This window comes from Gavia stellata, chromosome 2 (assembly GCF_030936135.1).
Source record: "Gavia stellata isolate bGavSte3 chromosome 2, bGavSte3.hap2, whole genome shotgun sequence".
Lineage (NCBI taxonomy): Eukaryota > Metazoa > Chordata > Aves > Gaviiformes > Gaviidae > Gavia > Gavia stellata.
Window position 1 is genome coordinate 85,567,399 of NC_082595.1, and position 16,735 is coordinate 85,584,133.

The 16,735-nt window shown below is 35.4% G+C and overlaps 1 protein-coding gene across 2 annotated transcripts in view; it reads left to right on the forward strand.

The window, feature by feature from the left end:
• The first annotated feature begins 2,009 nt into the window (after positions 1-2,009).
• COL21A1 (collagen type XXI alpha 1 chain) overlaps positions 2,010-16,735 on the forward strand; it is an 85,833-nt gene continuing 71,107 nt past the window's right edge. For both annotated transcript variants that reach the window (XM_059834881.1, XM_059834874.1), the window contains exons 1-6: positions 2,010-2,097; positions 4,008-4,559; positions 8,584-8,752; positions 8,890-9,106; positions 11,476-11,649; positions 14,363-14,440. In XM_059834881.1, coding sequence (XP_059690864.1) covers positions 2,010-2,097; positions 4,008-4,559; positions 8,584-8,752; positions 8,890-9,106; positions 11,476-11,649; positions 14,363-14,440 — 1,278 coding nt within the window. The remainder of the gene's footprint in view (positions 2,098-4,007; positions 4,560-8,583; positions 8,753-8,889; positions 9,107-11,475; positions 11,650-14,362; positions 14,441-16,735) is intronic.

The window sequence follows — 16,735 nt, forward strand, 5'->3', positions numbered from 1 at the left end:
TCAAAGAATGTAGTTGTCCTTCTTTGGTTACCTGCTATTCAAATTCCCACATAGATTGAATTTCATATGTTCTTCTTTGGTACTGCTCAATTTGGCCTCATGAGAGAAGTGTTTTACCCTTCAGTAAATGCCACAGAAAAGGCTGAAATTGATTTTAAAATGATGAATCTTACAAACCATCAAGTCTGAAATAATCAGTGTAAATTGTCCACTTCTACTATGGTAAGATTTTCTCATTTATTACATGCCTATTACTTATACACTTAATTTCATAGTTTAAACAGATCCTTTTTCAAATAGCTAGTACAAGAAACTGCCACTTAATCTATTTAAGTGAAGCTGACATGCCAATATTTGTGTAGCATCATTGGAACAGTGCATCTTATGTCCTATCACATAGAACCCAAAGTGCTTCATCTGGTTTCTCACCCATTCTGATGCAAGATAATATGAATAACAAAGCATGGTGTTTCCTTGCAATTATCTGTAATCTGAAGGTGATATTTAATAACATAATAATTATGTTTTTGCATTATTAACTTTGGGGGATTGTATTAGGTTGGAGTAGCATTTCCTGGAAATTGACTTCTGTGCATTTCTTGAGGTTGTTTGTGGAGATAATTTTTTTTTTTTCTCTTAATGGAATGAGTGCTTTATAAGCAGTGGAAAAAGCAAAGGAGCTGACTGAAAAGCCAGAGGCAATCGACTTACTGATTTTATGGCACATCTTCTATTTGGCAAATACAGATCATGAATCTACCAGAAATGAACCTGACATTGACATTACTACCTCTCTACTTGTTATTGTCTTGGCCCCACAACTCTGTAATCCCTTTTTCCCATATAATTTTTCTAAAAACATCATGGCAGGTATATACATCTTTAGAGAGAAAAGTCTGTGTTTAATTGCTGTAGAATTTTGTTGCAGATAACAGCTTATTGGCTGCTTGATGGCTGCTCAGTATGTTATAGTAATTAAATGGCATTCTCTTTAGTTTACTTCCTTGACTAGTCTTGGAAAAGAAAATAGTTACTTACTTCCATTTTCCTATTTCTTCTCTGAAGAGGCACTTGCAATAGGCATGCTGAATTGTGTTTTGGTGTAATTTTGGAGAATAGTATTTTCCAGCACTACAGTACATCTGCCAGTACCTTATTACTTTTAATGTGGTGGACACCTTGTCTACCCTGAAGAGTTCAACATTAAAGATTAGCAATACAAGAAGGACAAATACACAGAGCTTTCATCCCCCCTCCCCCATATATTGACTTTTAATTTTGTTATGTAATAAATATTTTCATTTATAGTTGACCTTTTAGGAGAGTGTGTAGATCATTTTGGTGTGGGCATAAGTAAAGGTTTATGACTAGAAGAAAAGATATGAAAAGGGAAGGAGTCTTGGCCTTATTCAAGGAAGGCATTTCAATTCTAGGAAATGGGCTGAAAAAAGCAGCAAGAATGTTAGTGATAAACTAGTGTGTTATAGATAAAGACTAACATAACTGACAAAGCAAAGCCTGTAGAAAGCAGAGGCATATTTAGTCTTCTGGCTAGATGTAAAATACTTAAATTAGTGACGCTGAATGGTAGTCCAGTGAATTGGCCCTGAACTGCTACTGAAAATTTGTCCTGAATGGCTGCAGAGTGGGATAGTGGTTGGACAGGTGTGACTGGGACTGGGAATATAACCTAGTCATGTATGTACCTAGCAGGAGAAGTATATATATGTGCCTTGGTGAAAACTGAGCTTCCACAGAAAGGCTGGTGAGTGTTATTGAGTTTAGAATCTCAATTTTGGGCTTACGTGCCTGACTGACACTTTTTGGATCTGTGGTCCATTGCAGGCTGGTCTTACATCTGGGCTTACAGATTCCATTCAAAGTTGTTCCTCATGCACAGGTTTTAAAACACAGAAGTTTGGATTTGTTTTGTAACATAATAACACTGTATTTTCTTTTCCTTTCTTCCCCATCTAGTTTAATCTGAAGACTTTGAAAATACAATACACATGGCACAGATTGTAACATTTTTTCGGATGCTATTAATTCTGCTACTTCATGATTACATCTCAGCTGAAGATGGGGAAACAAGAGCAAGTAAGTCTTAATTTTTGTATTTCTGATAAGGGCAACTTCAACGCATGCCTTGAATTTATGGTATCGATTTTCAGGTCTACATGTACACTTCTGTTGATGGTGATTTTTTTCCAGTATAATTTTCCTTGTGAAAATCCTATAATATATGATAAGTAACTTAAATATCTTATTTCTCCTTTAGGAAGGGAATATCTTTATTTCTTTTTGTGTCTTGGAAATGCCCAAGGGGACAGATGGAACTGTAAAGCTCATCCTGATTTAAACCTGTGTCTTGAGTATTTATATTTTCATTTCTTCAGAAATCATGTTTTGAATAGCTTAATGTTATGTGATAAACTAAATAAAATAAAAAAGATTCTGTGAGAGGAAGCTGAGATAACCCCAGCTCTGGGACAGACCTTCTTGCATGTTTTTCAAAATTAGCATCTCAAACCCCACCAAACCAAGTTTTTTTACTCTAAATCTGGTTTATGGAAAAAGAGAAGTTAAAACAAGGTAGCTTTTTGAAAGACAAAGTGGCTGAATAAAAAGAGTGTGGAAAACTTTCCTCTGGCCAAAATGATACTTTCAGGGTAGGTATTTTTCCTCCAGTTTTGCTCTCAATCCAGCAATTTTCAGTATTTTACAACAAACACCATAAAATTCCTTTTTCATCTCTAGAAAGACATATTTTTTTTTCAGTCTACCTGCTCTAAGCTGGGCCTGCTTTCAGCAGGGTCCAATGATGTCCAAAGTCCCTTCCAACTGTGATTCATATCCCTGGACTGCAGAGTGATGCACTCTGCTCCCCCTTGCTCCTTCTCCCAACGTCTTTTCACCACCACCTGCATTGCAAAAGCATCTCTCCAGCAGACTGTGGTCACTTGCTTTCAAGGAAGGTGAAATCTTGACCTGACCAAAAGTGTCTGTAGGCAGATGTCAGGGCAAGGCAAAGCTCTCCTTCCTGTGGTGGAGCTGCAGCCTTTCACAAAACAGAAAGCACAGTAATACACAGCAACGCCCATGACCCCATGTGCCATGGGATCAAAATAATATCTTGGTTTTGGCCATCTCCTTGGCACCTTGTGTGTCAGTTATCTAAGCTCCTTTCACAGTTGATGGAAGGTGATTCTTTAGCGAGTTATTCCCTCCATCTGAGGATGTGCATATAAGATGGATAGGACTGTCCTATAGAAATGCTTGTGTCAGTCCATGGCCTGTAGTTGGCAATTTAGTCTAAAAGCTCCATTTATAAGTGACGACAGCTAGCAGAGCTGAACCCGTGCCTAAGTCATCATGCAGTTACACTGTATTTGTTAAATGCTTACGTGATCTTATATTCTGGAGGTTGAGCTTGTTCACTGAGCATTTTTCTCCTACTAAAATCAGAATATGCTTCCAGCAGCATTCAATCGAGACTCAGGATTTTATAATAACTAGTTCTGTAAGTGCCATGTAGCAGTGTCAGAAATCAATTAAAATGTATTTGTAAAAGGATTGGATATTACTGCTGAATTATGGAGTATTCAGACTATAGCCTTCCTCTGAAGTGCTTGGTTTGCTAACAAAAATTAGTTTTTATGTTTATCATCTCTGCAGACAGAGAGATATGGAAAAAACCAAAATGTATTCCTCTCTGCTGATTGCATGAAATGCAACTGCCAGCTAAGGAACTGAATTCCAGAGTTTTTCATAGTTGTTTCTGGTGATAATGCAAAAACCAGAAAATGGTATGGTTTTCAGATACCAAGTTGGATCTGTGTGGCTTACAGAAACAATCTTGTTTTCTCTGATAAACTCAGCTGATTTTTTTTTTTTAATGGAATGTATTTGTCAATATAGATTCTAATACAAACAGTAATTGATATGAAAATTATTTCCTGTGGAAGAAGAAAGTGGAAGAGCTCATTAAAATATTTGTTTGATTTTAGGTTGCAGAACTGCTCCGGCAGATTTAGTTTTTATCTTAGACGGCTCTTACAGTGTTGGTCCAGAAAACTTTGAAATAATCAAAAGCTGGCTTGTCAATATTACAAGAAATTTTGACATAGGGCCAAAATTTATTCAAGTTGGAGTTGTCCAGTACAGTGATTACCCTGTGCTTGAAATTCCCCTCGGAACTCATGAATCCACTGAGAACCTCATCAAAGAAATGGAGTCCATACAATACTTGGGAGGAAATACAAGAACGGGGAGAGCTATTCAATTTGCCTTTGACCATCTTTTTGCAAAATCTTCAAGATTTTTAACAAAAATAGCAGTTGTTCTCACCGATGGAAAGTCCCAAGATGAAGTCAAAGATGTAGCAGCAGAAGCAAGGAAAAATAAAATCACTTTGTTTGCTATTGGTGTTGGCTCAGAAATTGAGGAGGATGAACTTAAAGCTATTGCCAACAAGCCTTCATCAACTTATGTATTTTATGTTGAAGATTACATTGCAATATCAAGAATTAAAGAAGTTATAAAGCAGAAGCTTTGTGAAGGTAAGTAACTGATTATAAAATACTTCAGGTGTGCAGAATGTAGTTCTCTACCCCTGTTTCTTTATTTCACAAGCAGAATGCATGATTAATGTAACCTAAGACACCTGATAGTCTTTACTATAATCTTTCATTTTGATCTTGTTTGCAGAAGTCACTCCCAAAATGTTATTTTCTCCATTAAACAAAGAGGTATATCTGGGAAAGATGTGGTGCTTTAACACAGTGTGTGTTTAATTTCAGTATGTAGCATTTTGCCTTAAGCCCCAAATTTTTTGCATTGATAAAGTTTAGTTAAGCAATTCTCATAGCGCTGAGAATATAGGGCTTACTTCATCCTTTTCCTAGGTGCGGCTGATACTCATCCACAATCTAGCATTTCTTCTTGACAGTTGAGAGGATAGCCTATCATTACAAACAGGAGTTCTTCCACTAGTATGTGTTGAAAAATCCAGAAGAAAGACTCTTGGCAAAAGTGTCCGGAATTGTACAAGCTGTTACGATCTTTTTTAGAAGGATTTTATGGAAGAATTAGCCAAGACCAACATTGTAGAATGACTTTTTAGCTTTAGAATGCTAGCAGCGTTACTGTATTGAGTTTTCTGATAACCTTGTAAAACAATGACTTTCCCGTATGTATAAAAAAGATAGCAGATTGCTTCTAAAATAGATCACTCAGAAGGACTCTATTATATATTGAATAATTATCAGTGCTATTTTGTACATGTTTTATTACCAAGAATTGATGCAAGTCGTATTTCAGTTGTACTGTATTTCTGCACTTAGTAAGAATGAAAAATAGTTTTCATTTGCTCTCACTTCGAGTATGGACTTCACTGAAAAAATATGGTGATACTTATGTTGAGGATAATAGTGTTTATTTCTTGATATACTTAATGAAAATCATAACAATTCCTTGTGGCTGATGTAGTAAGGTGGTCAGTCCAAAAATTAAATCAGCTAAGTGAAGCTAAATTCTTGAATAAAACTTCAGGCAGGGAGAAATTCCCCAAAATAAACACAATATTTTCTTTAAATAAAGTTTAAAAGAAGTGACATTATATTTCACCAAGATGGATTTTCTGCTTTCAGAATTAAGTTAGCTAGTATCCTTTAAAATTCAGCTGCGATATTTGACATGACTCTTACAGCAGTAATCTGCAAATGTTGACTACGTATACAAAAGTGTACTTACTGTTTTACTTTAAGTGACCCTTTGCTTCCACTCTCTTGTGTTGCGCTCTTCCCTCGCATTAGCATTGAGATGCCTCTCTCAAAGAGCAATCAGAGCCAGCTGGCAGCTTCATTTCTAACCGCAATGTCTTTAGCAGGTGAACTGAAGGACTAGAAAACTGGAAATTTTACATCTGAGTGGTGGATTATTTTATTCATGTTGTTAAGATTCACTTTGACTCTGGGAGAGGAAGTTCCATGAGGGCAAAGCAGCAATGATTTGGCTGTGATCAACCACGTGAAGCTGCCTGAAAATTTTGCAATTCTTTCTTGATTGTCTCTATTTTAATGTCTAAAAAATGCTAGCCTTTACTCTATGGCATTTTTAACTTTGTTATTACGTGAACATAGATATAAGAGCATAGGGGCGGTATTTTCCTTCTGGAGAAGGAGGCTGAGGTTTGGTGATTGGTGTAGCAAGTAGTGCTATTATGAATGGCCTTGCGGATGGAGGGCTCTCATGTGCCTTTTGGGAACTCTAGTGTTTGTTTTAGAGTACGGGAGGGTGAAAAAAACCTGCTGAACTTGTCATGCAGAAAGGACAACATGGCTAAAAGAGTCCCCAAATATTTAAGGAATATTTAATGTTTATTCTGGAAGTCTAATGTTCCTGTAGTATTAATATTCTCTAGCAAAAATATAGAAAAGTTTGTGTGTCAGGAATGCATTTAAAAACAATACTCAATGCAGACCTCAGAAGTATGTCTGGAGGATGCTGAGAAAAGTTCCTTTGTGCTAGATAATGGGATTTAACATCAAAAAGTTCTTTCATGCTTCAGGAAGGAAAAATAAAGCATCTGAAAACTGTGTAAAAACACTAGGAGGGAACAAGATTTCAGTATAGGCTAGAGAGCTGCTGTGACTATGGACTGGAAACACAACCCCATTTCCCATGGAAGACAGTTCTTAATTTTGCCACTGACTTCTGCATCCTGTATAATGGCTCAGTTAGTTATCAAAATAGTCCTGCCAGAAGATGATCCAGAAGACCCAAAAAAGACCTACCGTACTGAGAATGTTTTTATGTAATTCTTCAACGTGCCATTGGAAATAAAGAATAGTTTCTTAATGTATCATTTTACACATGCTTAATCTGGTTTGTATTGGTTTGGAATAGTTACTTTGGCATTGATCCAGAGTAATGGCCCTTTCACATAAAGTAATCCTATTTCTGCATTTAATTTTTGTTTTTACACCAAATTTCTGATACTGTAGCTGATAAGAGATTCTTGCGTTCATTTTCTTGTCAGTGTATATGATTATCTGCAATCTGTATTAATGGTGATATGACCATTTTCAGCTTTGAAATAAATGACTTTAGAAAATGTTTCCATGATAACAGTGCACAGTGAAGAACCCTGAAAAAAACCACAGTGTTATTACTCTTACTTAATATCATAAGTATGTTGACTTAAATTCTGCATCTGTGTTTTGAGAAGAGTGAAAAGGAAAGTTGTGAAGTTATGTTGGACTTTGTATATTTTTTTTTTTTTGGAAGCATTTCAAAGGTAGACGTTTTAATTTCCAAAATGTAGGCAGAGAGTACTTGCAATTCTTTATTGTAGAACCAGACAGATATCTCTTAATATATTTTTAATTTGGGAGTCAGGTGACATTTTGCTGTGGGGACGAAAAGAAAACTAAGGGGAATGTATGTGGCTTCTTGCTGCTGCCCCAAGTACCTGTGGCATGTCCCCTTAGGGTGGTTTGTACTTTCCCACCATAGCCTGTGCAGACACTTAGCTGAATTTTCTTAGAGTTTATATATCCTGCCTCCCCCATGAGAACAGGGTAGCTTCTGACTGCCCTTGGGTTGGTTAGAAAGAGAAGCTGTGCAGCGTTGCTCATACTATAAGGAGAAGCCAGTCTAGACCTTTGAGCTGATAATTCCCTGGCACTGAAACATGAGTTTTCCAGCCCATGGCTGGTCCAGATGGAGATGAGAGAACTCTCCACACTTTCTTTGGAATGTATTCCTAACCTCTTCCCTTTCTATGAACTGATGCTTTTCTGAAGAAACAATGGGAAATGAATGATGAAAATGTATTTATTGTAAATAGTTTAGCATAATTCCAATAAAACAAAAAGTTGTTTGCTTTCTTTTCATTGATTTATTACTCTAATAAAATGTTGGCTTGAGCATTAAATTTCACTCTGCTATCTCACTTTTTTTTTTTCAGACAGCTTAGGTCCACTGCTTAGTATTGTTATTGTGTAAAGAGAATTAAACAGAGATAACATTCAGCTAACTTCAGTTTCCACAGAAAATATATCACACAATATTTGTCCAGTGAGAATAGCTTCAAGCAGATTTCAGTGTAACAGACAAAATAGATCAGAGTCCATTTTGAGCAAAAGAAGCTGAGAAAAATAGTTGTAGATAATTTTATCCTTGTCCATTTTCAACCCGATTTTATAGTTGGGAGGGATGCTGGATTAATCCAAATTGTTAGTGCATAATTTCTATAATTTTGTGGCATTTTGAAACCATACAACTGTAGAAATTAAGTTCAATATTTTTATTAGTCAGATATTGTAATACCTTTTAACTACAATTAGAGACAATTCAAAATAGTATGTGAATGTAATTGCAGTGAAATACGACATCTGAGTATTCTCACTTCATTTCTCTGAGGATTCGGCGTGTCACTTCTCTCATGTCATACTTAACTGGCAGTTCTCAATTCTCTCTTATTTCTTGAAGGACAGCTACAAAAAATTAGGTAGGTGGGAGGTTACTTTTTGAAAGTTTTAAGTCATATTTTGAACTATACTTGCATTTATTACTTTGCAGAATCTGTTTGTCCGACAAGAATTCCAGTGGCAGCTCGAGATGAAAAAGGATTTGACATTCTTGTAGGATTAGGTGTGAAGAAGAAGGTTAAAAAGAGAATTCAAATACCAACCACTAATGCAAAAGCTTATGAAGTAACCTCACGTGTTGACCTGTCAGAATTGACAAGGTATTTAAGTTTATAAATACGCTTCTAAATTTAGTAAGACTTTTTTTGTTTGCTTAAAGTGAGAGAGACTTATTTTAAGATTTATGCAAATGTTCAAGTACTGTCTTTCCCCCCCCCCCCCCTTCCCCCTTATTTAGGAATGTGTTTCCAGAAGGTCTGCCTCCATCCTATGTGTTTGTTTCCACTCAAAGATTTAAAGTAAAAAAGACGTGGGATTTGTGGAGAATTCTAAGTCTGGATAAGAGACCACAGATAGCAGTCACTATTAATGGAGAAGAGAAAACATTATCATTCATTACAACGAGTTTAATAAATGGCACACAAGTTATTACTTTTGCTGCACCTCGTGTAAAGGTAAGGAGTAAGTCATCATCATGCTGGAATACTCATTTAAGTACATGTTATTTACCTTGCCCTTTATGTTTTTTAAAAATGAATGGTCTTATTTTTGGCTGCTTAGGCACTTAAAAATAGGTGGGGGGTACTTTGCCCATGTTTCCAGAGTGTCCACAGTGATCATCACTGTAAATGTTTTGCAGGTGCTTTCTGCTCAGTAGTTTCCAGCAGGTAATTGTGAAGGTCACAGAGACTTCTTTTCACACAGCTCTTTGCTTAACATATGCTGGAAAGTATTTTCTGCCTTTGATATGGAGACTAGAAAATGAATGAAAATAGTCCATTTTCAGAGAGAGTTTTTTTAAGTGTCTGAATTTCTTGAAAATACATAGTGACAGAAGTTACTTTCTTCTCCAGAAGAGTAAATAGCAGCTTACAAAATAAGAGTTCAATCTGGATTTGTCTAGTTTTCTGTTGAGTAAAAATTTCTTTCAGCTACTTATTTTTCTCACTGAAGGCATTCCCCTCTTTGTGCAAACCAATTTTATTGTCTTCTTGTGTAATCTGAAGGTTGTCTTTCAATATTTCTTCAGTAATTTCCAGTGAAGTATTCAACTCTTGTAAGAAAGATTGTCTTGGGTGCAGATGAGACAGAGGGAAGGAGATTGAATGTCTCTACTCTTGCATTTGTAGCAGTATAGGAATATGCAGCCTAGAGATTCCCGTTCCTATGTCAGGGAGTATTATTTAAGTGAACAAAGAGGGATGCTTCAGCAGAGAAAGAGTGGGAAAGATTTACTGCTGGAGCTCTTCATGGCCAAGTGGGTTCAACTTGTCTGGGAAGTGGTGGCCTGCATTTGAATCCTTACTCCAAATCAGGCTGAAGAAATTTGAAATATAAATCCTCAGAGAAGGAAGGACTCCTATCCAAGACAAGGTCTTAACTACTAAGCTTTTGCTAGGAAGAGGTATTTTATTCTTCTGTTATTGGAGGAAGAATTTTACTTTTTCTTTCCATATTTCCCCTGCCTTTTTATAATTATTTGTAGGTGAATTTTTTTTTTTTTTTAAAAGCAGTGTTAAACTTGATTTACTGTAAATTGTTACAAAATTCAGTTTCAAGTCAATCTAAAAATTTGTATTTAATTGGTTCTGGCAGCTACAGTGACAAGTCAATCTTATTCCTGCAGTCCTAGATATCCATGAACTTCACCATGAAAAGAAGACTTTTAGGTATTTTTTTTGTGTTTCTCCATGCTTGTATTGCTATTATGGAGAACAATAATTTTGTGCCCTTTTTAGAGCTGTACGTCTCTAAACACACTATAAATGTGACAATGCTTTTAATGAACCTTTTTATTTAATAAACCTTTATTATAATTTATCACTTTTACTCAGGAAAATGGAAATGTTATATATTCTGATCTGCTGTTTATTTTATCTTGTAATGAGAGCCATTGTAAATAAATAAAAACCCAGTCTACAAATGAAAATAAACTAGAAACAGAAGTGCTATCTACGGGTGTATACTATTACGTGAAGTAAGCTTGATTTCTGTTTATGTCTACAAAAGGTAACAAAGATATATAACATACTGAAAGATGTATGTTGCAGTTTACTCTTATGTATATCAATTTAGTGTGGAATTAATTTCTTAAATTTAGCTATATAAAAGATAAGCATCTAGGCTAGGCTAGGCTGAAGAGCTAGATTGTTTTTGAAATTAATGGATAGGCTCAAGAAGAAGGCATTTCTTCCCATGTTGAATTTCATTTCTAAGGTAGGTGAGATAAATACTTCTTTAAAGGTATCTCTCATTTTCTATTACTTGTAGAACTATGCAATTTGTTTAAACTAAATCTTAAGCTTTAGAAACCTGAGGGTTTTTTGAGATGATGAATGTAATAATTTGGTTTATTCGTTGCAATATTGTGGTTCTTTCTGCCAATATCAAGTCATCTTTAAGATTTTTTTTCATAAGAAATTAAGTAGAAAGACTTTCAAGTACCAATGTGTTTCCACCGTGATTTAAGATCTGAAGTGTTTGAGACATTATACCACTGCTGAAAAAAAAGGCCTCTGGCTTCATATTTTTAACAAATACAGGTTTGAGCATGTTCAAGATCATAGACTGAAAAAATCTATGTGCGTTATAAAATAATTCTGAAATAGGGATTAATTATTACCAAATATCATCTTCTCAATTATAATACTACTTGGCAAATACTTTTTTGCCTGTAAAGTTTACAATTTTTTGTATGACAAAACCTGGAACATTGATCATCTCAACCATTAAAAAGTAGTTTAAGTGTTGAAATGCAGTTTTATTGTTACTTAAATTGAAGACATTTTGTTTTAAACAATTCTGTTTTCTTCACTTTTCTTAGACATTGTTTGATGAAGGCTGGCATCAAATTCGTCTCTTAGTAACAGAAGACTTTGTAACTCTGTATATAGATGACCAAGAAATTGAAATGAAGCCATTACATCCTGTTCTAGGTATTTACATCAGTGGCCTAACCCAAATAGGAAAGTATTCTGGAAAGGAAGAAACTGTACAGGTAAGCATATGCTAAAACCACAATAATTCACAAATTCTACTGTAGGTTAACATCGCATTGGTGCCTTCTGTTTTCTTGAACTTACTCTTCTAATTTACACTAGGCTGAAATTTAATATACAAAATTTTAATAGTTAAGAGGGAGCATAAATTGTCAGGACGACTCAGCACAACTGATACATCCTGTGCTGTGGGTGCTTAATTGGTCTCACGGACTTCAAGGAGCATTCATTTTTGCTGAAACAAATTTGATGCAACGTGGTTGCCTGAATTTGGGAAACAGTGTCTCAAAGCAAGGGATTTCCTCTGTGCTTGACACTTGCGTATAATTTCCTTCCATCAGTGTATGGGTTATGCTGGTAAAAGAGGGAAAGAACAAAATTTTGATGAAGTTTCTTTGTCATCACTAGCTGTCATGAAAGTACAAGGTGTATCAACTCTGTTTCTGTCATACTGCAAATATTTGATACTCAAACTGCCACTGTTTGATTCTGCTGTGCTGGAACCCCCCCCGAAAACCCTGTACCAAGGTTCTCCTCTGTTTCTGGGGAACATTAAAGTCCTTTTGCCTTCAGCTCTTTGCAGACACCAAAAAGTTGGTTAAAACTTCAGGCTGTATAGGTAAAGGCTGTGTAGACCAGTGGTGAAGACTGTTGACAGTATTCCAAATGTTGGTTAAATAGATTGTTTCCTTATATTTATAGCAATGTGGTAATGACATTACTAATTAGACTGATAGTAATGGAAACAATACTAAGAAATTCTGAATTATATAAGTAGACATAATTTTTAGTTATTTTGAAAGCTGTGCTTTTTTTGTACTCTAATTTCATGATCCTTACTGCTCCTATTAAAATATATTAATGTGTTTTGCATCATCTTCATTAACTCTCTTCAGATGTCTTTACTCAGTTACTCCTGAATTTTGTGTATTTGTAGCCAGGCTTCAGTTCTATTATTATTATATTCTAAAAGTGTACATGGAAACTTGGATGATGCACTGTGTGTGTGACTCAGCATTTCTGGTGGTAACATTGCCCATACACTGAAGTACCCCTTTGCGAAAACTGCTGACTGTCACAGATTTCTGATAGGACTTCAAGCACTTACTGCAAGGAAAGTAGAGATTTCAGAATTGTAATCAATCATCTCATGCATTTTCTCTGTCAGTGCAGATTATCCCATTTTTATAGTTTTGTGCATTCTAGGATTAGAGGGTTGTTTGTTGTTGTTGCGTCTTGTTTTTTTCTTTTAAGTCACTGCAGAAATGGGACTTTTATAGATTCCCAGTAATACTGTTTCTGAATTAAAGAATGTTATAGCAAGACATGTTATGTGAAATAAAAATGCAAACATTTTAGGAATGTCGAATTGTATAAGATCCTCTTCTGATAGTGGACAAGAAGAAAAGTAGATGATCTGCCCCAGGTTGCAATTTTATATTTCCAGATGATTTCTACAATCTAAAAAAGGTGTTTCCTTTCTCCAGTTTCTCAGACTGTGACACAGTCTGCAAAGCATTAACAGTCAAACTTTGCCAGGATATTTCTATTTAAACTCTGATTATAGAGAAATATTTTAATGAATCTGCATACCGCCTTTCAGTGAAAAGGTATTTTGAAATCCTTTAAGAAAGAAATCAGTTGGAGTTGGATACAAAGTATGATATAAGAACCTTCTTCAGAGATTCTTCGGTGAATTTTCATTCTCTTTCTGTGCCAGCAACAGCTTTCAGTGCTGGCACTTTTAGAGCAGGAGGAATCGCTGGACGTTTGCAATTTCTGATTCAGATGTTTTCTAGTGATATTTTGCAAGTGTTCTCAATTTAATTAGGATCTTACTGGCTGAAGTGCTTTCCAGTGTAGCGATGATAAACTTGTGTACATACCTAAGTGTTGTGAATTCTAGACATCTATTACTAGGCATGGTATTAACAGACTCCATTTGCTGTGCTTTCTTCCACCGCTAGTCCAACTTATAGTCTATGATTTCAAACAAGTGTAACAGGGCTTTTTTCTTTTTGTAGTCATGATAGTTTATGCTAGAAAAACTGACTTTAGTGGTTTCATTTTTCTGGAGTATAGCGACAGAGCAGAATGCCGCAAACTTTTGCTTACCTGGTGCCAGTGTTTTTATTGGTTGCATTTTAAAGCTTTACATTATACAGCTAAAATCTAAACCAGATTCAAGCATCAGAGATGCCTTCTGATACTTCACCAAAACTTACTAATCTTACGTCTAGTAGAGACAGGTCAGTTTAGAAACATCTTCCCAGGACTGTTAAGGTAAAAAGGAAAAGGATGGTTTTGCCTGTGCTGTTGTAACTTGTTTTGCAATGATGTTGGCAGCCAGTGTAATTTGTGCTGTGCGTGTTTGGATTTATTGCCAAGGATTAGGGGTGGTGATTTCTATTATTTTAGAAACGAAAATATTGGATTGATTATTTTTCTTTAAATAATTCTGTTACAGAATGTTTAATTGGTTGCATGTATTAATCATTGTGAGTAGCCTGACTAAAAATGTTTCTGCATCTTTAATTGATTTTTAACTGTAGTGGACACACAGAGCTTCCAGTTTCTCTTGCTTTTTAATATTTTGTTCATTTTTTTTAAACTTGTGGATGATATAATCTAAGAAGAGTGTAGTTTAAACTAACTTAATGTCAGACTATTAACACTTTATCTAAAAAAAGTCTTCTGTGTTTTGAATTACAGTTTGATATACAAAAACTGCGAATCTACTGTGACCCAGAGCAAAACAATCGAGAAACAGTCTGTGAGATCCCGGGATTTGTGAGTATGATAGATGAACTTTTGAGGACTACTTGGCATTTTTTACAAATAAGTGTTTAAAGCTGACTCAATGGATTCTTAAAATAAGTACTACTACATTGATTCAGCTGGTGCAAACAAATGCGTGTTACCCGTGCAATATCAAGTGATACAGAACTTGCCTGGTTTTAGCCTTATTTTTGCACAAACATATTTTAAAAGTTATTTTAGTTTAGATATTTGATGCTGGAAATTTGACAGCAGTATAGAAGAATGTCAGAATCTTCTGTTACAATTTAAGATTTTAAACATTATAAATTAATAAAACTACTACGTTACAGCAGTGTAAAATACTTTTAAAACTACTTTTTAACTTATCTGATATACTTCTTGCTACTTGTCAGGTCATTTAATCTCTGAAATTTTTGTACATAACCAACAAATCTGTATTTTTAAATCACCTTTTCCTATCAGAAGTATCTATGCTGATGTCTGTGTTAAATATTCCATTAACTGAAATGTTGCCAAGATTTCATGAAGTATGTTATGGATAAGACAAAAATAAAATCCTGTGCAGGATTTTATGATTCATGTACATAATTAGGAAGCTTATGGGAATCCTTTGACCCTCTCTTTGCCCTCTTCCTTACAGTTAATTATGCAATGAAATGTAAAACACATGCAAACAGATTTGGAAACCATTCATGACACACACAGTTGGAGCCAGATTTTCAAAAGCGTTCAGCTCCCATCTCAAAATATAAGCAAGAGATTGTTTTATACATAGTTTCCTTTAAAATGTCCTCCTTTGTTTGGTGTCTAAACCAAACTGAGCTAAAGATAATCAGACACCAGTGTTTTACTGTCTAAACCCATATTCTTCATGTTGTGATTTGGTTTAGTATTAGGACCATTTTGCCAGTTTGACAATAGAAACTGTGAATCTTTAACATCCAGATATTTTATTTTTTTCAGACTTGCACAGACACCCAGCTAGTTTGCTTTTCTTCTATTTATTTGGGGCGAGGGTGTTTATTGCAGTCAGCACCCTTATTAGGGCTTTTTCAAAAATCACAGCTTTCATTTGAGCAATGAGTAGGTGGCTGGATTATTAGCTGTTCTGAAATCTGACTGTGTGTGTCAAGAACTAATGGGTTCAGGAACATTTTTGTAAAGTTAGCTTTAAATCCTGAAGTAAATTTAGTATTTGGCTATTTAACTGCACCACATATCTTTTTGCTCTTTACAAAATAGAAGTAGGATATGAGAAGTAAACAAATGAAAAAAAAATTTTGCATAAAGAAAGCAAACACTAAAAAGTCCATCATATCTTGCGTTCTCTGCGATTTGGCAAGAAGTCCAAGCAGAAAGATTGGTTTTTGCCAGTTTAGTTTCACTTGCTGTTGTTGTAAATTAAAGTTGGACTTTACCCATGAAATTCTGGACTCCTTCAGAAAATAAAAATGTTGGATGATCTCCGAGGAGGAATATGAGGTTTGTGGTTGGATTCTGTCAGAGTGAGGTTGTGTCAGAGCTCCTGAACCAAGCAGGGGCTGTATGAACTAATTACAGCCTGAATTCATCCCCTTTCCCAGAGATACCTAGCTGTATAGTAATTTTAAGCTCCCTCTATGATCCGTGAAGAAAGATAACTTTCTCTAGAGGTTGCCTAAGATGAAAATTGAATAGAGAGGAAGCTGTCTCTCGCCACAGACTGTATGAAGTCTGTGGTGACTGTGTGCATTAGAAAACTCCTGTACATGGTGCGGTTAATGGTGGTTACCATTAAGACAGACAATTTCATGGCTGGTATGCTGAAGTATTTTGGGATGGATTGTTCTGTGGTGTTGCAGATACTGGAAAACTCAGTTCAATTGATAGCAGAGTCTAATGCAGTCACGTAAGAAAGTGAGAAAAAGCCAGCCTTGCCTCTGTGCTGCTGTAAGTTTTCCCAGACACTGGATTCAGGCAGAGATCAGATATTTTAGAAATATTTTGGTACGTTCTCCAACATGAATGAGTAAGCAGAGGATTTTTTTGATGAGGAGTTACTCCTAGCAAAAGGTTTGACCCAAATCTAAACATTTAGTGTATGAATATTTATATGATTCAGTATTAATTCTAGTTTTGTCATTGACTTTTAAAAATTGCTATTGGTATCTCCTGTTGAAAGACCCTTAAATGAAATGAACTAAAAATTCATATGCATTGATAGCAGCTGCGCATGCCTGAGAAACTCTAAAATTTTGAATTATAATTCCTTGACAGTTACAGCGCCAAATTTATGATTGGTTTTGGTAGTGTTTACAAATGAAT